This window comes from Sebastes fasciatus, chromosome 14 (genome assembly GCF_043250625.1).
Source record: "Sebastes fasciatus isolate fSebFas1 chromosome 14, fSebFas1.pri, whole genome shotgun sequence".
Lineage (NCBI taxonomy): Eukaryota > Metazoa > Chordata > Actinopteri > Perciformes > Sebastidae > Sebastes > Sebastes fasciatus.
The window spans coordinates 10,525,103-10,550,342 of NC_133808.1; the positions used below are offsets into that span (position 1 = coordinate 10,525,103).

The 25,240-nt window shown below is 41.1% G+C and overlaps 1 protein-coding gene across 1 annotated transcript in view; it reads right to left on the reverse strand.

Annotated features, from left to right (window-relative positions):
- clybl (citrate lyase beta like) overlaps window positions 1-25,240 on the reverse strand; it is a 78,095-nt gene that overhangs the window by 29,521 nt on the left and 23,334 nt on the right. Inside the window, exon 2 of the mRNA XM_074658680.1 lies at window positions 3,293-3,506. Coding sequence (XP_074514781.1) covers window positions 3,293-3,506 — 214 coding nt within the window. The remainder of the gene's footprint in view (window positions 1-3,292; window positions 3,507-25,240) is intronic.

The window sequence follows — 25,240 nt, forward strand, 5'->3', positions numbered from 1 at the left end:
TCATCTCCCTGCCTCGTAAGCAGCCAGCATTACTGCCAAGACGGAGCGCAGACATTTTTTTGGAGTCAAAGCGGCAAGGCAATTAAAGCGGGCACTGCCGGATTTCAATTTCCAAGGGGAGGGGGGTGGACTGACCTTCATAGCGTACCTTTTTGTCATGAATATCCTTCCCTGTTTTAAGGTGAAGGTGACAGATAATGAAAAGAATACATTAATGAACACATAATAGGAGGGTGGTTGTGGGCAGTAGCCCCCATTTAAGGCCTATCCAGGCACAGCCCGGTAACTAACCTCACATTTCACCTAACCCATTGCTGCCTTTACCAAAACAGTGGTTCAGGGTGGTGTTTATATCAAGCTCAGTCTCTGCTTTGCTCCTATTCTCTTTGAATAAAAAAATAAACACACATGTATAATGAGACCATTGTTGAGGTCTTGCATCTCTTGGCAAACTCTGTGAGGTTGTCATGGGGAATATAATCTCAGCTACGGTATACGCTGTAGAAATTGTCAGTGCAAACACACTCACAATGTAAAAGCTAAATCTCCCATTTATTCACATTACATTTGAACAGATCTTAATCTGACATACTAGGAGGGCAGAATAAGGGTTTAATATTTTTTGACAAGACATTACGGAGGATGTTTTGAAAGTCTACCACCAATTACTGGCTCTAAATTTTGTGCAATTTTTCAATTCAGCCGGGTATTTACTGACACAAGCAGATGTAAAAGTGTCCAGCGAAAAGTGCATCTGATTTGCATGAAGTGCATCCATGTAAGATCTTTTACATTCAATTTATTCGGCAGATGCTTTAGTCCAAAGTGACTTACAATAAGTGCATCAAACAAAACTAACAAAAAAGTAACATGAGCCAAAAAAGGAACAGGTTGTAGGATCTGGCGGTATCTAGCGGTGAGGTTGAGTGTAACCAACTGAAACTTCTTATGTGTGCCAAGCGTGTAGGACTGCCACGGTGGTGAAAACGCATATGGCCAGTTCTTGTAAAAGTAGCATAGGCCATTTGGAGCAGAGCCAGTGTCTAGAGTCTGTGTGCGAATGTGTACGAGGAAAGTGAGTGGTGAAGCAAGAGAGAGAGAGAGCGGCGGCGAAGGGAGCGAGTAACATTATCGACTCCGGTCCCAGCCGTTCTTGGCTACTGTAGAAACATGACGGTGCAACATGGCGGACTCCGTGAAGTGAGGACCCACTCCCTATGTAGATATAAACAGCTCATTCTAAGGTAACAAAAATACAACGATTCTTAGTCTCAGGTCATTATACACTAAAGAAAACATAGTTATTAATATTATATTCCATTTCTGCCAATAGATCCCACTAATTGTTACACACTGGTCCTTCAAGAAAATAAACTTAACATATAAAAATATGCTTCGGGTCGAGGTTAGGTTAAAATGTGAAACATAAAATAGGAGCGCATCTGTTCTGTCAACCTCACGTGAGAAGGACGACTTACAATCGTGGCTGAAACACCCCCCGTCTTTTACTCAGATGTTAAATTCACTCGCTCACTCCATATTTTGCATCTCTTAACAGGAACACAGTCAAATTTATATTGCATGACTCCAAAGACATAATATTTCCTCAGTGGCACCATTTACTAAATATGGACAAATGCAATTTGACTGTTAAGTGCCTCAAGAGGGTCTGAAAAGCCTTACTAAATACCCCCCTGCATATGGAATAAAGAAGACAAACAAAGACAGGAGGTTTTTTTAAATGGAATTTTTGCGAAAAAGTGAAAAAACTATTATGCCAAATGGATTTCAAAACATGGAAATTGATATCCAAAACAAATGTCTTGGCAGTATTCCTGCCAGCCGACACACACATACACACACATACACACACATACTAGAAGCACTGTTCATCCAACAGGAAAAAAATATCATCTTAAGGGAAGGTATAACTACACAACAACCCCCATGGATTTCCAATTGCCACAGTGGAGAAAGAAGCTGAGAGTGTGGGAAGTGAAGAAAGGGTGCCAGTAGGAAAGGTGCATTATGTTATTGAGTAAATAACTAATTTTTATATTACACAGTATGACCTAGCAAACACATAATAGGTTACAGGATTTTTTTTGTGCACACAGTGTCAAACGCTTTTAAAGATAACATGGACCTATGGTGTCAAAAATATGGCTGCCATGCTTTGTCCCGTGTAGTGCTGATGTAGCCATATCAGAGCAGGAGAAAGTAATGGGATTATAAGGTAGGGAACTATTGAGGTACAATACTATTTGGCAGAATTTATTGTTGGTATTGTTGGAGTGCTACTAGTGGAAGTTGGAGAGGTAAGCCTGCTGAGGGACATTTTTAAGGGAATGGAAATGCCCTGTAGCTAATGTCATTTTCCTCTTTATTTTTAACAGCTTATACCAAAGCCTAAATGCCATCCTCGACAGGTACACCCCACCAGCTACATGCTAACAGAGAAAAGGCCTTTGAAAAGGAGAGAAAAAAAATGAATCACATCATATTCAAAAATAGTTTCCTGCAAACTTTAAAAGATGTAAATAAAGTCTTGTGTTTTATGTAAAATGAGTGGGTTGTTGAAAGAAAATGAGTGGGTTGGAGGCAGGATATAAGATAGAGACATGGACCTGTCACATGCTGACAGGCTGACATCCACCGTCTGAATTCTCCTCAAGCCTGAATGGTGCTGCATTCCTCTCCACATTTAACACATAATAAAGACAGGAGCTCTGACATCCGCCAACTCCGTCGCAAGGGGTCACAGTTTTAGCCTGTCAGTCACACAGGCCATCGTCTTATTGTCTTTGTCTGCTACAGGAACAGCCTCGGGCCATATCAATCATCTTTATTATCATGACTTAAAAACCTTTGTTGGTTAACTTTTTACCCGGGCCCCTTCTTTATCCTACTCTCCAATCACGATTTCATGGGCAGTTCAGCAGGGCCAATGGGGAGGTCACGTGGGTGGGGGGAGAATGCTTTTAACCTGCTGCATCTGGTGCTTTCCCGCTGCTCGCCCAGTGGGACGTGGTCACCTTGTTTTAAAGGACTCTGATAGGGGGCCGCCGCTGCCTTTATACCATCATAATAGGGTGAAATGTGCTTGTTTTAAACATCTCACTTAGGTAGTTTTCCTTTCAGTGATTAAGACCAAGCACCTGTCTGATTTTAATTCCAATCCCCCGAGCTCCTTTAGCCAGGATCACGCAGCTGTATGCATGTACGTTTGCTCGCTGACCTGTTCATACGAAGCTGCATTTCATTTATACTTATTATCTGTGTGTTTATGTACCTTTTTGCTGAGGGCTACACCATCCTCGCAGTCCAAGACGGCACAGTCGACTTCCAGCGAGGCCAGTTTCCTCAATTTTCGCTCATCATTGCCGGGGCAGTAGAGAACCGCCCTGCGGGGTATGTAGCGCAGCGAGGGGCCTGCCGAGTGATGGTGATAACGCCGTGCTTCGGGATACAACTGCCAGGCTGCGGGCAGGAGCCGACCGCTCTCCCTGTCAACACAAATACAAACATACATAAGCACACGGTGACCACACATGAGTTTGTGTACATTTCATGAATATACACAACACTCCAGACAGTATGCGCAAATGCATGTATTTGGTGCATACATTACTCATGAGAACACATACAGGGCGAAGGGCAATGAATATTTAAAGGTTGTTGCTGCATTCATCTTCATAATGTCTACGGTGTTTATATATTATATACGTGAGGATCCGGAAGGAGTTCCTCCAGACTAGAGAGAAAGTCTGGAAACGTTTCATTTTGGGAGTTCTGTTTGCCCTTCAGCTGTCCATTGAAGTGGATGAGAGACGTTGACCTGTGCTTTGGGACCCTTTGTTGAGAACAAACTCACCCAAACACTGAGCCACTCATATGCTAATGTTGCCACACTGCTGAATATCTAGGCAGGGCAGGAAGTGAATGAGTAGGAGTGTCAGCAGTAGCAGTTCGAGCTGAGTCATCGAAACACTGAAGTTAGGGAAACACAGAGTAGGTGTAGTTTTAAAAAGGCCAAATTCTGTACCTTCATTGCTACATAGGTGCAAAACCTATAGAGGATTCTGCTCTGTTATACCATTTCTCACCAAAATTAGAGAGTATATACAGTTTTTTTAAACACAAAAACTCGCTAAAAATTGCGATAAACTCCTTTCCCATTGCGAGTATGCCGTGCCGTTGCACTGTTATCTGTATGTTACTTATTCAGTCTCTCTTTCAAACTCTCACCAAAATTGGTGATTGTTGGAACAGTGAAAATACTAAAAATGACTGTTTCTGTCAATGGAGTCTGGTGGCTTTGAGGAGAGCACACTAATTGTATGTATTATACATTTATTAATTATAATAATTGTCCAAATCCTTGTTGATTTTATTTATTATATGTTCACTTCAACGCGTGCCACATGGCATCACACCGGAAAAGGGGCGAAAATTAGCGTGTCCACACGGGTGTCATATTTCCATGACTGCATAACTGAGCTGGAGCCAATAAATACCCGTGATTACTGCGGAGTTATTTGTCCCGGGAATTAATGCCGATTGTAACCTTTTATAAATGAAGGCAAAAGTTGAAAAGAAAAAAAAATGTTAGTGGGTGTTTTTCCAGAGGGAAATGGGCTTTAGTCACACGATGACGAAATAGATAAACATAATTAAAATAATTACAAATTTGGAATTTCATTCACAAAGTTAAGTTAAAGTTTTGCATTGAAAATTGTATTAAATATGAGTTCAATTATTGAACATTGCCTTCAGAACTGTTTTACTGAATTTAAGTCACATAAAATAAATAAAGTTACAGTATAGCGTGGTGAATGATGTCGTGAAGGCACCGTCATTTCCAGGGTATTTGATTAGTCAACTAATAACGACAATGTACGAAAACCTTTATTGTTTTATTAAAGTGTGTTCAAAACAACCCCTCTCTGAGTAAAGCCTCACCATATCAGTTACCTCTTGATTGCAAGTACATTACTTTTTTTCATTTTGGGTGCTTTGCTCAAATATACTGCAGTGTTTGCTCTTCAGATGATGCTTCTTACAAGTTTAGAAAAACATGCAACAAACGTGTTTCAAGTTATTCATGTTTTCTAACCCGACAGAAATCAAAATAAAACATATTTACTTGGATTTGCCGCACAATTAAACACCAGGTTGACCAGTTGTTGACATGCTCATCATCACATCTTCCACCTCTACACGCACACTCAATGTGTCAAGGGTTCACACACAAAGTCCCAAACACATGCAGTGACTCTGGCTCGTGTCTCCCCCCCTCCCATCATCCACACACACCCACACCACGGTGCACACCAATAATCACAATCATTGTACACACGTCTTAATTATTTGTTCCGTCAATCTGGCCTCTGAAACAACTGGCCCTAATGAATAGCTAAATGTTTGGGATCAGATATATCTAATTACAGCGAGAAACCGCGTCTCCCACCACTAACTCTCGCTGGGTATCAGGAGCCCTTCGAGGGATCATATTTGTAATTAGTGTCCTCCTTTGCCTATGAGGAAGACGGGAGAAAGAGAGGAAGAGGGGGGTATTCCTTTTGTTGAAAAGAGGGGCTGAATGATTCTCTTTTCTTGTCTTGTGCTCTCTAAAAAAGGAGCAAAAGTCGCTTCAATAGCCACTTAATCCTGTCAACTACGCTTCCACATGCCCTCCAGTCCCAGTCAGGCCTAATCTGCACGGAGATGTTGCGGTTGTAGCAGGCAGTTACAACCAATTCAGGTTGCTTACAGCATTTTAGTGCTTCCAGGTATACATAGATGCTATTTAGACTGGGAACAGTACTCACAAAAGGCTTAGGGAGAAAGGTTGAGGGGGAAGACTATGGCACACCACCAGGCAAATTGTAGACCAGTGAAAAAAAGGTAGAGCTCACAGTTGTTTCAGGGACAAAAAGCTACAGGGCCCAAATTGATAGGGAAGAGAGGAAAAAAAGCAAACAGCAAAAATTAGAAAGGAAAATAGTGGGTAGGAGGACGGATGTGGGAGTGCTGAGTGGTAGGGGGCAAGAGGGGGCTGTTGAGACCTAAATGAAATCAGTCTATTCTGTGCATACCGCTTGGGGGGAAATGTTAAAAAGCCGTGCTAAGTGCCCACTTAAAATAGCAAATATATTATAATATAAGTGAAGTACAAAAAGATGGTGGGCGTAAATTAAGAATAGGTTTCATTATGAAGGAAGAAAACGGATAACGGGGAAAGGGAGTGGAAGTGCCTTGATGTTAGCTATAGAGACAAGGCACTAGAAGCAGAGATCAATAACAAGAGACCAAAATCAGCATTTTTGTTCCCTTAATTTCAGTGTGTAACCTCTTTCTGCTCTTCTATAGCTCTCAGGAGGTCTCATTTTACAGAAAAACGGGTAATTAAGGGGTAAAGAAGAAATAAAGTAGGTATTTTTTTTCCCATCCTGGCAAGGACAACAAAACTTTATTCTGTTCTCCTTTAAAAAAAATAACCAATATCTGAAAAGATGATGTGTAGTCAGGCCAACAGGATGTAGCAAAGAGGCATACTGCTTAGAGCTGTGTATTGGCAAAAATCTGGTAATACGATACGTATCATGATACAGGGGTTAGGATTCAATATATCGCGATATATCGCGATACTGTAAGCAAGGCGATATATTTCAATTTTTTAAATATAGTTTTGGGAAAACTGTCAAAGTATAAAGAACACACCACAATATGCATAAAATCTAAGTAAAAAAGTTTGCTTTTTTATACAATCAGAACAGTGGGATCTGCATTTGCATTTATCAGTCCCTGTAACATCCAGCATCATAGCCCTACTTGTAGAGGATGCATATTTCTACAAATTAAATTGATTAAAATTCAATTGAAATTAAGTTGAGTTTGCATGTAAACTATTAATTAAAAATGTATAGTGTTTTTGAGATATTTTCTTTCACCCCTCATACTACTGTGTCCCGTACATTACAGTAGGGCTGCAACTATCATGTCAGAAAATTGTGAAAAATGTGCAGTGTCATTTTCTAGAGCCAAAGGACTGTCCTTGACCAAATAAATTTGCCAAGCTTAAAAAAAACATAGAAGAGGTGTATACTGTATGTCAATGGTCAATACAACACAAATACGACCACATATATGAGCAGTTCCTTTGCTTCTGTTCATTTAATTGTTTACTTTTAACTTAAGTGGTGGCTGATATTAAAACATTTCAATTTTCCCATAAAAACCCAAAGGAGCTGTTTGCAACGCCAGGCAGCGATAAACATTACAGATATATAGATTGGAGCAGAGCTGTAACCAGTGGGGATCTAGGCACAGTCATCAAATACAACTTTCATATACTAAACACAATCTGGATATTTTTATTTACACCATCCCACATCTAGTGGACATTTCCCCATTATTAAATCACTATATACTTGTGTTCTGTATATTTAACAGTCCCCAAAGTGACATCACCTACATTACCGATTTCTTTTCCTCTCCCCTCTTTTCCTTTCTTTTTTTTTTTACATGAAAGGTTATGATAACACGGGGCTGTGCGGCTAAATTAGCAGCTGTAAAGTGGTGGAACCTGGCCACAGTGACTACGTTTACTGGTCTGAGATCAGAGGTAAGTGTGTGTTAGTGGGTTTATATGGTGCTGGATGGGACTGGTTCTCATTAGCAGAGAGGCAGCAGTAGACCCAGGCCCAATGGCATTAAAGGGGGAGGATGAGGGGGGGATAGGAGCGTGGAATGTGGTAAGAGGTTGGTGAGCTTGTGTTAGACTAGACATGGGCCTTCCTGACCTTCACGTACATTAGTTTTGCAGACCCAACAGTAGGGCTGGGCAATATGGAGAAAATCTAATATTAGGGCTGTCAATCGATTAAAATCGTGATTAATTTCTTGATTGTCCATAGTTAATCTCAAATTAATCACACATTTTATATTAAAAATGTATCTTAATGGGAGATTTGTGAAGTATTTAATACTCTTATCAACATGGGAGTGGGCAAATATGCTTGCTTTATGCAAATGTATGTATATATTTATTTTTGGAAATCAATTAACAACACAAAACAATGACAAATATTGTCCAGAAACCCTCACAGGTACTGCATTTAGCATAAAAAAATAATAAAAATAATAAAATCGTAACAAGGCAAACTCAAACCTAACAGACAACAACAGCTGTCAGTGTGTCAGTGTGCTGACTTGACTATTACTTGCCCCAAACTGCATGTGATTATCATGAAGTGGGCATGTCTGTAAAGGGGAGACTCGTGGGTACCCATAGAACCCATTGTCATTCACATATCTTGAGGTCAGAGGTCAAGGGACCCCTTTGAAAATGGCCATGCCAGTTTTTCCTCACCAAAATTTAGCGCAAGTTTGGACCGTTATTTATCCTCCTTTGCGACAAGCTAGTATAACATGATTGGTACCAATGGATTCCTTAGGTTTTTTTCTAGTTTCACATGATGCCAGTATCTTTACTCTAGCATTAAAACTGAACCCGCTACAACATAAAAATCGCAAGTTGCGTTAATGCGTTAAAGAAATTAGCGGCATTAAATCAAATTTGAGTTAACGCATTATTATCATGTTAACTTTGACAGCCGTAACCAATATCACAATATTTTTGAACAAATATCTCAATATCGATATTGAGACAATATTGTAGGGTTGACTATTGGTGCTTTCAAAAACTATTTAAAAAATTTGATCTTTGATAAATAACCATCAGTAATGTGGATATAATGACTAAGTGGGTAAAGACAAATAATAGAACAGCTAGAACATTCAAGTTCAGACAATTGCATCACTTTGCTGTAATTCAGCCTTTAAAACCAGGAAAGAACAACACTTATGCCATATTACGATATCCAAAATCTAAAACGATATCAAGTCTCATATCACAAATTCAATATAATATTGATTTATTGCCTAGCCCTATATACCCAAAATTACAGTATGTCATATTTGGACCTGTTGTCTAACAAGTTATTATCATCAACAGCCCAAAAAAAACATTATTCTTATAAACTTTCCCTTATTTTTCTCTCCATGGCACTCCTTCATGCTGGCTAAGCAGCATTTTACATGCAGATTTGTGTCTGTTTTGCTCCAACACCTTCTTGAACAAAGCAGTTCACTGGTATGGAACTATCAACTGATCTTCAATCCGACAGAATAGCCTCTGAAGATCTGACACTCACTATACGGTTCTCTGTAGTGTCTAACTACAATAAATCCACCTTGAACCACATATCCTTGAACTACACATCTTATCTTCATCGCTCTCACACAACTATGTCACTGATGTACACTTATTCAGCTCCTGTCTTCCCCAAGTTTCATCTCCTTATCTCTGAAATCCTCCTGTCATGTAATCCAGACAGGTGCGCCAATATTTCTCAAGGTAACAGGGCATGTCACTGAGAAATGGCGAACTATTTAAGGATTGGGATTTCACACTTATATGCACATGCTTCTGGCATTTGGGGGTTCCCTGAACATGTCAAATGTAACAGAGATCATCAAAGAGTTTGCACTAATTTTGGCTATCGGTGGCGATATGGGATGGGAATGTCCTAACATTAAACATGCAAGTGAGACGATCCAGATTTTTAAAAAAAAAAACTTGTACCTGAACAGCTGACACTTTACTATTCCTGAGACATTTTGAGACTGTCCTCCCAAGAAAAAAAACAAAACTGTATCAGTCATGTCAGCAGACACCCAAGCACAACATTTCTTCATGTTCACGTGATGAAGTCAGCTGACGTTAGTAACGCAAATTGTTCCATCTGCAACAAGTACAGTATAGAGCCTTGTTGAATTGAACCAAAATTAAAAAGATATGTACATTAAAAGGGCAGGTTTTAGGTTTTTAGGTTTTTGTGAATGTAGTGTGGTGGCTTTGAAGACAGCGTATAACGGCTTCAGTTTCCCATCGGAAAGGACTGTCTGATGGCAAGGTAAAGCGGTAAAAAAATATTCTAAATATAGCGTACACTTAAAACTGATATTGATATTTTTTAGGTGAGCCTTTTAACATTTTAACATCAGACAGCCGTTTCCAACGGGGAACTGAAGCCGTTATATTGCTCTCATCAAAGTCACAAGACTACATTCACAAAAACAGTAATTGTACCTCACAGAATACAAAAAATCCGAAACAACCCCTTTCAGTTATTTCCAAACTTAGAATAGCCATCTTTGACTCAGTTGGTGCTAGCGTTCACATTATTCATAACCTTATTGATGAGCTTACTTTGGTAACCTACGTTTCTGTTTTTTGCGTTTCGTTTCCATTTGAAAAAAAACCCCAGAAAAGAATGCAGATGGACCGGTCCTTTAAGGTGCATCACTATTAGTAAGAGAAAAAAGCAAGTTTGATCTAACTGAGGAAAGGCTTTGTTTGTTATATAATTTAGGTGAGATTGAAGATGTCCATTTCATGTTTTATTGCATATATAAGGATTTAAGGGCTAGAGAGTAAAAAGCCTTTTTTGTGATGGATGTTGACAAAGTTTTTGTTTGCCATGTAATGTCATCTACAATAAGTTATGTTCTTGCCTGACAAATGTTTTAATATTGCCGGGATATATTTGGTGTTTTATGCAGTAAGCCCACGTGGGTTTGACACTTGTATGAGCGTGACAATAAATAACATAACTAACTAAATGCCAGGCCTCTTCAGCTGCAGCGTACCACAGTCTGTCCAAATGAAGCAGGAAGAAAAAATATATTAGATGTTAATAAATATTCAACTTGACATAAGATCTATGTCATCATATCTAGCCAGTGCTGATTGCGGTCTGGTGGTCAATATTGTATTATGAATAGCCTGTAGTAATTGCTTCATTGTCATGACATGATGATCACCATTTCCTGTAACTCGACTGGCCTCCACCTGGCAGCATAATAGCCTAATTCAGGTGGTAATAGTCATCCTACCACATGAATTATAGCAGATAACAAGAGGCCCACTCCAAAACAGACCCTGACGACAGTCTCCCTCTCAATATGTAGATTTCCACAATTATCTCCAGCATGGCGGTGCGGGCAGAAGCTGTGTCTAAAATGCACAAAATTAAAGATCTGTGTTTCTACCCCCCACAATAATCAGCTCCTTCTTAATAATATGCAAACTACATTTTGAGGTATGTGGTGCTTAAGATTCCAGATTAAATTTGGTGAAAATGAAGATGAATAAAGAGTAGGGAGGAAATCGATGTTGCTGGAGCATAAACAGGCTCTCCCGTCTGCAGAAAGCTGTCTGCGGGTGGGAAATAAAATGGTCAAAAAGTCATCAATATTTACCTAGCTTTCGTGTCCACCTGCCTGTCTGACACTTTTTGTTGTTTTTCAGAATGAAAAAAAGAGAGCTGAAACATTCCCCAAATACAGCCCTCCTCTCAGCATGATGCTGTGGGTTTTTTTCACACTGCCTCAGGTCTGAGGACACAATTGGATGGCAAAGAAATGCTGAAAAATTAACCAGAGACACCCAAGACAGGGAAAGGAAAGAATCAAACACTTTTCTTATACTTTTTCTCTTCTCTGCCCCCTGCTTTCTTTGCTTGCCCTCCAGCAAATTGGAGCTGAGGATGAGCAATCCGTCCCCAGATTAGATCAGATGGGGGCTGCAGAGTTTACAGGGGAGCTGGTCTCTCAAGCAAACTGGACCTGCTAACATTATTACGGAATTGACTGTACGGGAGTTTTGTGCTACCAAACGAACAACTGATTTAAAAGAACCAAACACCAGAAATTCAATTTGCTCGGAGCAGTTAAGAGAGTGACACCTCGTTACCCTCAGTAGCGACACATAGTACTGCCATCATAAAAATTCAATACCATGCTCCTACATGCAGAATTTACCCACTCTAACCACAGGCGCAGTTTGCGTTGTTTCAGGGGGGCTCACTGAACCCCCTAGTGGCCGTAGCCAAAAATGCATGAAGGGATTTGAATATTATCTATATGAATAGTATCTACCTTGTTGTGTCTTCTTATTGACAGAAGAAACTAACAATATAACTTTTTGTGATCTTTTTATTTACTTTTAGGACGCTCTCTGTCCACAACGAATCCGTTAAATTTGCACTTTCCGTTACGTTATGGAAACAAACCACGTAAACCACCATCAGATCAGACTGCATGGAGCTGGAGATGTAACCCTTTAAAAGATAAGTGATAGTTGCTATCTTTCTACATTTGAAGCCTACTTTTTGAACAGAAAACACACGTTTTATATTGTGATATTTACTAGAAATGACATACAATACAGCCAACAGCAAGTAGGAAACTTTCAGGCGATCTCCTGGCGATCTCCCTCCAGCCAGCTGCCACCTTATTTTGTTTTTTGTAGTGAAATGAGGAGGTATCGTATAGATAACTCCTTATTTCAACTTCACGAATCAGCCATTCCTCGTCTATTGCGGCACTTTCAACGCGAGCGACAGGAATAAAGAGGGTGTCCGACAAAAGTTCAGTTCCAAATGTCGCGCAGTGCGGCCAGTTAGGAAATTCTATCAGAAAACAACGCGATCAAACTGATTTTGTTGCTGACGCTTGCGTCACATTCAGTTAACATACTATTAGATATCATAGGATAGCCTGCTGTCTATCAACAAGCTCATCTCTGGTTGACTGTCGGGTTTTGCGGTTTGTGTGAATTTGGTTTCATTGGGCATATTAGTTGGGATATAAAATTGCACCAGGTGGTGCCTTATTATTATTTTGTGTGTAAACGAAGCCTCTGTTGTAGGCTACACATTACATTCCCTCTAGATTCTTTTTTTTTTGTGAATCCCCAACCTTAAAGTTCAAACTGTGTCTATGACTCTACCCCAAGTCTTCATTTATTTAACTAAATTTAGCATTTCCATTTGGCGATTGGAGGTTGTAGCATCCGTTCTTTTTAACCTCACTTCCTCAGATTATATCACCTCTGAACCCGACATCTTGCTCTTCTCGCTTTAAAAAGCTAATTCCAGTGACAATGACGTCCCTCACCACCATCAACAATACCCCTTACTCCTCCTCCCATCCATGTCTTCTCCCCCCTTTCCGGTCTCATTAGTTTGGGTTTTATGCCTTAATCTACACAATGAGGATGAAGTCATGGCGGTTATCTTCGGCAGCCAATGTCTGCCTACCTGTAATCCTTCCCAAAGTCCCCGGCTTTCTCCCAGCTCACAAATCGGCACACAATGCTTTTATGCAAGGCCTCTGCCGTAATGCCCGGAGACGACTACAGACTTTTTTCTTTTCTTTTCTCATCCCTCAACATAAAACTAGTTAAATCCCGCTCCTACAGAAGAACGGAGATGTCTTTATCTAGGTCTCAGGACAGGGAAAGGTCAGAATGCCAAAGAGCTATAATTTGAAAAAAATGCAAGCTGGTTTTGGTGATAGTTTTGATGGTAGTTTCCTGTCCAGCTGTCCTCTCTCTTAACTCGTCTGTGTGTCATAGACAACTCGATAAATCCATTCAAGTCAGCATTGATTAGCTCATGCAGTATGGAATGAATTAATGTGAAATAAAAAAATGAATAATAAAATGCAGCACTAAATGCGTGCAGAATAATATACTTTAGATGAAAAAGTGAAAAAAGAAAAATCAATGAATTTATCATTAAAAGTTAATTGAGAGGGGAGGTCAAACAAGTCGCTCCATTCGAGGAGGGCATAAGGGGGTTAGCTCTTAACTTAGCATTTTTATTGACTCTGGCAAAACAAAATGAGCGGGCTCTGTAGGATTGTGCACTCTGCATTGGCCATTCAGGCCTTCAGAGCCCCATTGTAGTACTTTGAAGAGAATGAAAGGAAACCCCACTGGTGGAAATGCAGTGGAACAGCCCCACAACAGGCCACAACTGTTCCCTTATGCATGAAAGGCAGGGACATAAAAGACAAGATGGACTTCTGAGGTAGGGCCAAAAACAAAGGCAACAAAAGTGCTGATCACGAGGGGATGACACGACTCGTCTCGGCAGAAGGAGCAGGGAGAAAAGGGGCAGGGGACAATAGCACTCCCCGGCCAAATGACATGTTGAAGAATTGAAAAATCCACACAAGAAGTGTCTTCTCAATTCACTAAACCCACAAGAGCTGGGTGACTGTCGGCTGGACCCTGGTCAGTCCGAGGGGGGCGGACTGTAACAGCCCACAGCTTTTCTCTCTCTTACTTTCTTTCCCAAATCTTTCCCTGTTTTGGCAAGCAACTTGGCAAGGGCAGAGACGGACTGGGGTGACGGCTTTAGTCTGCGCACACCAAACCGAAACCAAACCAAACCTAATCAAAGCGTGGTGGGTTCCGCTCCCGCAGCTTCCGTTTTGATCTGTTGGCTGTCTGTGTGTCTGATCTGTTTCTGTTTGTGCTCTAAACACAATTATGCTACTGCCTAACCTCCATGGAAACAGTCAGACGGACAAAAACATGTTTGCTCTCATTCAAAAAGCATCCCCGTTTTTAGTGACACAGTGTAATGGCTGCTGATATTTGTGCCAAAGTCATACCAAATAAAGCTCCGTTAATAAGAACACTTCCTGCCGATTTTCACCCTGTTGGCTTCTAGGCTGGGAACCACTGTGGTGCTTTATTTATTTATTTCCCATTCTCGGAAATGAATATATTTTTCAACACGAAGAAAGCACACACAGCTATGCGTGTGTTTGTGTGTGTGTGTGATACCTTAAATGGATGGCTAGGCTTAATTTAAAATCCATCCATGACGTTCCGTGCACCCAGGAGAGGAATTTGTGTGAAAAGATGGCAATTTAAGAAATCAGCTTCATTCTGCTTACATTGATAAAATCAGTTTTCACACAAATACATATATGGATTTCATGCATTACGTATGAATAAAAGGACCTACAGATGCCTCTAAAATAACAGCTAGGGCTGTTTTGTTGTAAGCCAAATGCTGAGCAGTGCACTCCACAGGTGAAGGCCCTCCTCCACGATAGCCTAAGGCCTATCCCGCGATTCTTCACACATACCCACGGGCCCTTTCACTGGCCATCACCCTGTCTGATTAATGGATCGATGTGGTAATTGATTAGTGAAGAGGAGGTGGGAACAAGAACATAGGTCAAACGTCAATAATGTCCCCACGACAAAAGGTGGAAGACGTAAAATGTAGCAGTGATAGCCTGCAGCCAGACCTCTACCCATCAAAGCCCTGGCAGGGCTAACATATAAAGGCCCCGGCCCATTCTCCAGCCTGCCCTGCCCTCCCTCCCCAACGCTCCTTTTCTCTTGGTAATGCTGTCTGTTAAAGTGACAGGAACCATTCTGGGAGCTGCTTGTCAGCTCACCTTCATAAAACAAGCCGTAAAGCGGCAAATAACAGGCTTATATGGCTTCATTATGCTTGCTATGCAGGATCACAGTCCTGGGCTGAGGGGTGGGGGTAAGGGGGTGGGGGGGGGGGTTGTGCTGGTAGCGGAGAGGCGGGGAGAATGTTGGCAGCACGGCCTGGTTCTCGTGGCGGTTTGTTGTCCCAACGGCTGTCACCGTGTCCATGTTTGCTCAGGATAGAGGACCACTTGACCCCCTTCAACCCTGTAGTTCCCCGAAATCCAAAGCAGGACAAACAAAGAGGTATGACTCACTTTGGGGACGCTATGACAGCTCGACTTTGGTATCCTCCTGCTACATACTTCATAATGACTTTGAATCTATGTTACACTTAAAGCTGCAGTGGGTCGAATTGGAGCAAATACGATTAAAAAAAGTTATTTTTATAAAACGGTCACTATATTCTGACAGTAGTGCTTGAGACATGTATTTAGAAAAAAAAAATCATGTGTGTCCTCCGGTGCTCCTAATGGTATCTGCAAGATTTCACAGACCGGAGGAAAACAACCAATCAGAGCTGAGCTGGAGCCTTGCCGTCTCTGAGCAGCTGTCAATCACTCGTGAACTCCGATCAAATGGTCAAACTAGGCAACAGTTAGAAAGTTTGTGACACAGCCGCCATCTTGAGATCAGTTGAGAAAATACCAAGCGCCGCCCACCAGCCGGAGCAAATTTTCTCATTTTACAGCTAAACAGTACACTACAAGATGCTTCTAACAACATTTTACGCAAGAAATAGGCATTACAGTAAACAGAATATTAATTCATATTTGATCAGCGCTGCCTAGTTTGACCTTTTGATCGGAGTTCGCGAGTGATTGACAGTTGCCTCCGTTAAATGAACAGCCAATAGGAACACTCTCTCTCTGAAAGTCTCCTGTCGCGGGCTAGATTTTTTAAAGCCTGAAAACAGATCCATGAGGAGGTGCAGGAGTCTAGTTATCTCTCAGAACACTTGAATTACAATATACTGAAAGGTTATTATGGAATTTTTGCCCAATGATGCCAAAAACATTCTGCCTACTGCAGGTTTAACACAAGATGCTAAAGTTAAAAGATTATAATTTGAGCCCTCTAACAAAAATCATCCATAACCAAGCACAAAAGCATGATGGTGCATCTGAACAGTTAAAAGAGTGGAGACAAGGAGAGCAGGGCCAGATGGAGCATGCATCTGCGACAGTAAACCTTTGGCCGTGGCAGGGCTGGACGTGAGAGAGATTCTCATTTATTTCATGCAAATAATCTTTGGGCCGTTTCACAACCTGACAGTGGGGGCTGAGAGGTGGTCAATATCTCAGGTTGTGTCTCTCCAAAACATTTCCCCTGTTTTTCAGAGTCAGCCACGGGTGCCTGGCAAAGAAGCTGGCAGCAGGAGCAGCAGCGGTGAATGTGTGTGCTTGTGTGCTTACCGGTGACGAGTCCCTACTCTCAACACAACTCGTGGTATTTCCCCACTGACTTGCTTCAAATGGAAATTCAGCCCCGTCTTGGGTTAAATCTTGTTACCAAAGAGCAACATTTAACATCTTATGCACATATATGATGTGCAGTCAGCTTAAATACACAAGGATGAGGCCTCTATTAGCTTCAATAAGAACTATAAATAGGCTGCTGATATTAGCAAGTCAAATATGGAGCATAAAGCTCGCTGAACATCTGGTAGGCAAGCTTACACCGTGTTCACCGAAAAGTAACTGTCCCTTTATGTGCTTATCTGTCATCTGCCCAGTCCCGGCTGAGTTCAGATCAGTCACTTATCTCTTTAGCGAGGCTGTGAGGCGGCGGTACTGTGATCATTGTATAGTTAATTGTCACCTCCATCAACATTAGCACTGTCTAACATGCTAACCAGAGGGGGCGAAAAAGGGGGGAGCCGACGCACTATTCACGCGCGCTCTATTCTGAGGCTGACACTTGTTCTCTGAGGGGCGGTTTTCGGTCTCAGGATTACAGTGCACAGGAGAAAAAGAGGCGGAGGAGAGGTGGGGAGCTTTCTCCACAACTCATGTCACTGGGTCTGTCTGTATAGTGGCAGCAGAGGGAGAAAGAGAGGGAGAGAGACAGGGAGGATTGATTGGTGTTTACTTTTAAGCAGCCTCTCGACCAATGGCTAAATAATCCACCCCTCCCACCTATAACGGCTGCTTGATCATATAGTCACGTGACCTAAATGGGCCTACTTGAATATAAACTCCACTTCAAAAATCACACAAGGTTGGGAAGGGTTCACACACACACACACACACACACACAACTATGTCTATTACATTCATTTGGCCTAAGGCCAGAATGACTCAAATGTGTCGCCGCCGAACCATATGGGTACACACATTGGTGCCTAATCTAACAAACACTGCAGCGCGCACACACTCACACATATTCCTGGCCTGCACACACACACATCCGGACTGTAAAAACAGCATTGCCATCTTGAGCCTCCTGGATCACCGGGGCCATCTGACACTGTGGAGCCTGAATGCATTAAGACTGGCAAGGTGGCTGCACTTTCCATCCCAGCGAAGCACGGTTACATAACCCTCCATGATATGAATGCATTAACAGTATTAGTTCTGCAGGTGAGAACACTTTCTTCTCGCTGCTCACACATGGTACCGCCTCACATTTACATAATAGATGATGTTGCTGCTGGATGTCAAAGCAACTTCCATTAGGCTAATTATCAAAAAACTTATAACAACTGCTGATACACCCTCAAAGCTATAGAGCATCGAAACAGGAGGTAATAAAAAGTATACGCCCATTTTGAGGACGCTTTCAGCTAAAGGGGTGTAAGAAAATATCAGAAAAAATGGAATATTGTGATATTAAAGATTAACTCAATCAATGTTTTATGTCATTTGCAAGGAAATGCGCCCTCTCAGTGTGTGTGCCCTCTCAAAGTAGTACTGGGACTCTAATAAATGCAGATCCCACTGTTCTGATTGCAGAAAAAAGTAAAGTTTTTACTCAGATTTTATGCATTTTATGCGTTCTTCATACTATGACAGTTTTCCTAAAATGAGATCAAAATTTTTTTTTAAAATTTTAAAAAACGCAATATACCGCCTTGCTTACAGTATCACAATATATTGCAATATATTAAATCGTAACCCCCGTATCATGATATGTATCGTATCGACAGATTCTTACCAATACACAGCCCTACTTTCGCCATATAAATCAACACAACTAGGATTTAGAGTTGAGGCATGGGAGATGATGCCTGGTTGACTCTACAGGTGTCAAGGGTCCTCTGGTGGGGAAGACAAACATTTGGGAAGAGAAGGTGGATGAGAATGAAGGGGGGTTGATAAAGGTCAAAGCAGATGCATTCATTAAGTCTGAAGTAGCAAGAGAGAAATGGGCAAGCATGGTTGCATGGGCAAGCTTTTAAAAAACGGTCTTTTAACTCACACTACAATCTGGGACGGGGCGTGCCTGGATGAGCCCTGGATATGGATATGACTGGGACAGTAGATCAGATGGTACATCAGACTATTAGGATATTTGGCCTGCGATGTGATATGTACTACGTCTGATCTCTTGCCCCCACCCATCCACCCACCCGGGCCCAGACACAAACACGCCCCCGCCCGTACCCCTCCTCGGACCTCAGAAAAAAAAAAAAAGTCTGACAGATGGGTGTACTGGAAAGATCCACTCAGGAGACCAAAACATACTAAGGCGCTGTCTGTCTGACGTTTGGATTTGGAGGGAAGCAAACCAGAGAAAAAGGGGACATCTGTGGCATGTGTCTTATTTCCTCTCTTGTGGTACATGATGTGTCATGAGTGAGCGCAGTCTTTTGGATCATATTCCATTTAATTAATGAACCCCCCCCCCCCCCCCCCCCCCCCCCACACACACACACACACACACTCCCACACTCCCACAGACACACACACATGCACACACAACATTGACACTCCAGCTCATAGCTCCTCATCTCTTCCCTGTAAGTTGCCTGTGCCCCCAAGTGGTTGAAAATTATAACTGCATCTGTTTTACAACTGCATCTGTTTTACAACTGCATCTGTTTTGAAACTTGTGACACAACTGCTTTGGTATCCAAGACCACTCAAAACCTGCTCATTTAGCGTTAAATTTGCTTTTAAGCTTAAGTTTTTAACACTCTTGTAGCGTTTTTACATTTTAACAAGCACTGAGAGGAAGGGACTATAAATAAGAAATGCCTTCAAGATGGTGTACAACAAATCCTTCTTTTTGTAACTCAACTCAAGTACACTTTAAAAAATAATGGGAGTAGAGCTGCATGGATACTTCTCACAAAAGGAAGGAGCATTACTCCTCTTTCATGCTTTCGTTCTTGAGATTACCTCAGCCTCTTCACAATGTGTTTATGAATGGAAGTGCTCCTCCTGAATGCCTAAAAAACGGCTCTAAACTGTCAATTTTGTGAGATACAAGATGGCAGAATGATCCAAGTGGGCTAATTATGTAACAACAAACTGCTGATCAATTTGTTGATCTTGAATCCATCACTTTTCTTGCCTTTACAGGTCTGTTTTGCCACTTCCTTGGTGTTAATAAAACGACCACAAAACAATAAATAAATATGCCGACTTTTTAAAATTGCTACCGTGGTGCCGCTGCTTTTCCCCCTTAATTTCTATGGGGCAAAACAAAGATTAAGTCAAACCATCATTTGTCGTCATTGAACGGTAAGACTTTTTGAAAGAGGAATTTTAAGTAATAAAGCTGATGCTCCCTATAGTGTTGTAATGACAGACGCTTCATTCTTTCAACCAACAGGGATGCCTTTTGCCCTCGACTTCTGCCCAGCCCCAAGCCTTTAATTAAGACTGGCTTAGGCCCGATTGATCCTGACACACCAGGAAGTTTCTTGAAAATCGGACTGCCAAAACCATGGAAGTATTATATAGGCCACAACCCCCCATAGCAGCCCACAGAGCCCCTCCCCACACCCCACATAAAAAAAAGGATTGTAAGCTGAAAGCCCTTAGTCTGTCCATGAGACCTTACATGATTGAGGTATGCCTACTCATTCTGCATTAACCCTTAGCTACTACATCAGGCTTGTCTCTTATGTACACTTTTTTTTTTTTGCAATTATAAACATTATAAGAAATGAGCTTCTTATCCCCTTCTTATGTGTCTTTTGCACACACATATACAATGTCTGTACGGTCTGTTTGCACTTGGTCTTTACCACAAAATGGCTTGACAACAGTAATTAAATTAACTAATGTAAAGTTGGTTGTATCCAGGTTTAATCCTCACATCTAACTTTGTTATGGCTCTATACGTCAAACACGTTGGAAAAAAAAATACAGCAAAACGTCTCCACTACAGGCCTGCACACACCGCCAAATCATTAAATCAACAACACATTTCCTGTAGCAAAAGCTGTGATGCAAATAGGAAGCTGGGATCGTCAGATTGTCAAAGCTCTGTGTGCTGCGGGTGTTGTGCACCACATGGAGAGAATTCTTGTACCGGCTTTCACCGCAACATAGCCACCGATGAGTCAGTGAGCCCCATGAAAGTGCGAGAGCTCCACAAACACTGCCTTCCGTTTTATGGCGTTCCAGTATTCCACAGGGCCAGAATTGTTTGATAATGTTAACGTATGCTGCAAATACAGTAGATTACATGCAATCTGCATGACACTGACCTTTGGCACCTGCCTCTTTGTGTCAGATTTTTAGGAAATTGCCAAAATGCCAAGTCAATGCAAATTTGAAATCAACCGCCCCGAGTTTTCGCAGTGTGACGGAGCTTCCACCTGAAGGGACTTGGAGCAAGGTGAGAGGAGTTTAGACGGATCTGCTACAGGGGAAATCCAACCAACCAGCCAAGCTGTTGCCTCCAGGGGTGGACAAAACAAGGGCAACACTTGCACAATGTAATGCAATTAAGCAGACATTCAGTAAATTAGGGATGCACCGATACCAGATTGGATATCGGGCCGACACTGACTCAAATAGCTGGATCGGATCTCGGTGACAATGGCGCCAATCTATTAAATTCAATTAAATGTTTATATACTACATACATTACATACTGGAATTTTAATTCCTGTTTAAGTTTTGACCAATTTGTTGCTGCATTAGAAAGTTTTGCACCTTAATTGTAATTCCTGTTAATTTTGAAGATGTTTTTCAAAGCCATGTTAGTGGCTGGGACAAGACCCAAACTAAAAAGTCAAAGTACACTTCAAATAAATTTTTCACAAAGATGGTTTCTGTCAATTTAGGTTGTCATGCTTTTCTTATCATGCTGATGTATGTTCAGGTGTTCATTTTGGTGAAGTGAAGTTTGGTTTTAATTAGTAATCTGATGCCATAAAAAGGAGGTGAGACGTCATGATTGACAGCTGTGATTGACAGCTGCTCTGAGTTAAGTAGTCACGCAGCCGGAGGCTCGGGAATTGTACGGGAGAGGAGATGTAACTTTAACTTTCCATAATGTCACGAGTCTGTGTAATAGAACATGTGGCAATTTGATCATAAATGTAGTTATAGAGTTATTATGGTTAGTTGTTGTGTCTTTCTAGCCAAACAGCAACTGTGGTGCTGATGCAGCAGCTATAGATGACTCTCGCTAGCAAGCTGCGGCCGTGCATGGCTCGTGATTGGCTCGGGCGAGTGTGTGGGCAGGGCGTTGATACCTCAGCTCCAGCCCGTGATCACTACTGCGCAGATTCAGGCTCCAAATGTTGTCAAAATCTAAATGGCAGCTCCCTTATCTGGGATATTTTGGCTTCCCTTTTGTGCAGTGAGAGGAAGTGGAGACACGTCGTCCATCTATATATAGTCTATGGTACAGACCTGGGTCAGATAAGGTGTGCTGACCCATTCAAAATTTTAAAAAACTGTTTGCCAGTAATGTGAATGGTGGATCCCTGACCTTTCTCCCAACCTGAGCCTCATTAAAAGGACTGGGTAACTTTAGTCGATACCAACCATAGAATGAATGTAATAACACAATGCTAGGTATTTGCGGTGTCCTCTAGGCCAGTATATTAACTTCTCATTGAAGAATCCTGTTATTTTGTCCACAAAATATAATGTAATTCAGTACAACAATACCATAAATTCCATCAACAAAATGACCTTTAATTTCAATCAACTATTCCCTAACAAATTATTATCAAAATGTGTTATTATTAGCTTAAAAAGGGTAGTATTTAATCCAGTGCTATTACATTGGATTAGAAATATTGCACAGGTGTTCCTGTTTTTATACAAACTGACTCACATCCAGTGTTTCATCAACAGCTTATTTACAGGCAAGCAAATTATGTTCAGAAAGAACAGGACTTATTACTGAGCAATTTCCGGATATGCCAACTGGCATGTGTTGTGCTATTTTCCTGCAATTTTGATGTGAACCAGTATTAGAGCTTTTAGTATACAGTTACACAACACCTTTGTTTTCCACACTACGGACAATGAGAGTCCAGTCTATGCCTGATGGTTCTAGAAAGTGACAAAGGTTGCCTAATGTTGGTCTGATCAACTGAGGGTGTCATACTTCCTGTAACAGCTGATGTAGCAAATCTAATGATGATGCATTAGTTGATGAAACATAAACACAGACCCAACCCCAATGTGGAAAGTGACAAGGAAAGAGCAGGACCCTACCTTGGCCTATTTCTCCATTAAGGGTGTGGTGTGGGTGGTGGTGGGCAACCGGTCAATAACCAGTGCCCCTTCCTTCCCTTACTGGGAGGATCATGGAAACTCATATTTTCAACGTATTTGGCACCAACACAATCCCGGACCAGACTGAAATCATGTATTAAAAGCACATAATATGTTGTGATGAAGGAAATGTCATTAAAAATGCTGCAATGTTACTTTTCCACAAAATGGGACAGAAGGTGCATAAAAAAAAGTTAATTTTGGGGGGATTTAATTATTTTTAGATCAGAGCAACAACTTCCACTTCATAATAATGATATATATTTATGATTGAGAGTAACTTATGGTTAAAAGAGCTAGAACTGACCGCTATTGCCTCCGAGAGGGTTGTTTTAGTAACTATGCAAGCACTGAATCGCACCTTTGCATATAAGCCATTGCAAAAACCGTTCACCTTGTAAAACACAGATTTTTCCCAAGCTGCTAGTGTGAAGAGGGTAAAAGGTACATAAATGTTTGTTGATCTTGTTGCCAGTAGAACATAGGCTATTTGTATTTGAAAAGATCACTTACTTTATCCATGCTTGTACAGAGGTTTGGGAAAACCTGAATGTGGTGTTGCAAAAGACATGATTATGGGATTATTGGGCTACAATGGAATTACAACAATAAATCTAAAATTACCATAAATTATTATGTACATGTTATTAAAGCAACTCCCATCCCCCTCAGCCATAAATGCTGCTCTTTCCTATCAAAACAAAAAAAAACATGAAATTGATTGTAAATCTTGAGCTAAAGGATGCTTCATATGGTGTCTGAGAAAAAAAAAGGTCTATAAAGTTGCACCAGATCATCCATCACATCATTAGCAGTGTGATACCTATGATACCAGTTATCTTGCTGGTATATGATGTCAATCGCCATGCCCTGTGAAACTAGAAAACCTAAGGAATCGACTGGTTCCTACCATGTCATGTTAGCTCGTCGGGAAAAATGCTAAATAACGCTCCAAAGTTATGCCAAATTTTTGGCGAATTGGTAATTATGGTTTTAAAACCCTTTGAGAACCACGATCCCCACCAACATTACTGTCTTTAAGACATGCTGTAATGGGCTCAGTCTGAAGATACTGGTATTATATGAAACTAGAAAACCTAAGGAATCCAGTGGTATTTAGTCATGTTAGCTTGTCGAAAAAAACGCTCCGAAGTTAGCTACATTTTGGCGAGGAAAAGGGGTCCCTTGACCTCTCACCTCAAGATATGTAAATCAAAAGTCTGAGATGAACAGAGTGAAAACTGTATCTTATTAGATAAAAACAAGTGTTGACAAATAATTTGCAGTTGATAAAAGGTAATAAATTGCAATATATCTTATCGCAATACTCAGCATATCGCAAAATGTTTAAAATCACAATAAGATCGTGAAGGGGGATCTGGTGATTCCCACCCCTAATTAGCTCCATAGATGAGCTATTGTAGTGAGCTGCATAGGAATATGGGGCTAACAGCCGGTTAACTAAGCAAGACATTTTTTTAATTTTCCTTTAATGTGCCAAAATACATAAAAAGCACAAAATCTTGTGTAATTCTGTACTAACAGTACTGATACTGTATGTCTTACAGAAATAGAAGTACAGCTTAGGTCCCAATGCTTGTGTGAACGGTGAGTATTTACTTATGTGTGTGTATGTATAAAGAATCAAATGTGGGTCTCCCATACTATACATAAGGAACCAAGTTGACCTAAGCGTTGGCACTGACATCATTCTCAATGGTGATTCCTGGACACAACAGAAATGCAATGTCAAGGTCAGTCAATGTGGTTCGTTGTTGGAATTCAGATAGCAATAGTATAGGTATCAGGTACGGGAAGTCATTAAGAAAATTCCATTTGGTTTCCTGAACAGAGTGCAGAATGGGCGTTGGCGTATTGTTGCTGGAAATGCCTGCTGATTGACACAGGGCATGACGGTTGACGTGCAGACTGTTTTGACTGGAGTGTAGCCTAATGACCAATATGTTTTTGAATATGGACATTTTTTATCAGTGCATACATAACTACTTCATAAATAAGAATGCTTCTTATCCAAATGCAAACAGAGGGAGAAATGGCTAAATGTCTAAAAACCTTTGACTAGAATTGTGGATTCAATCTCAAACTTGGAGCTCAGTAAAGTAAAAGATAGTTGGCTGAGGTTTCTCTCCAGTTCAGCAGCTGGCTTTGTCCC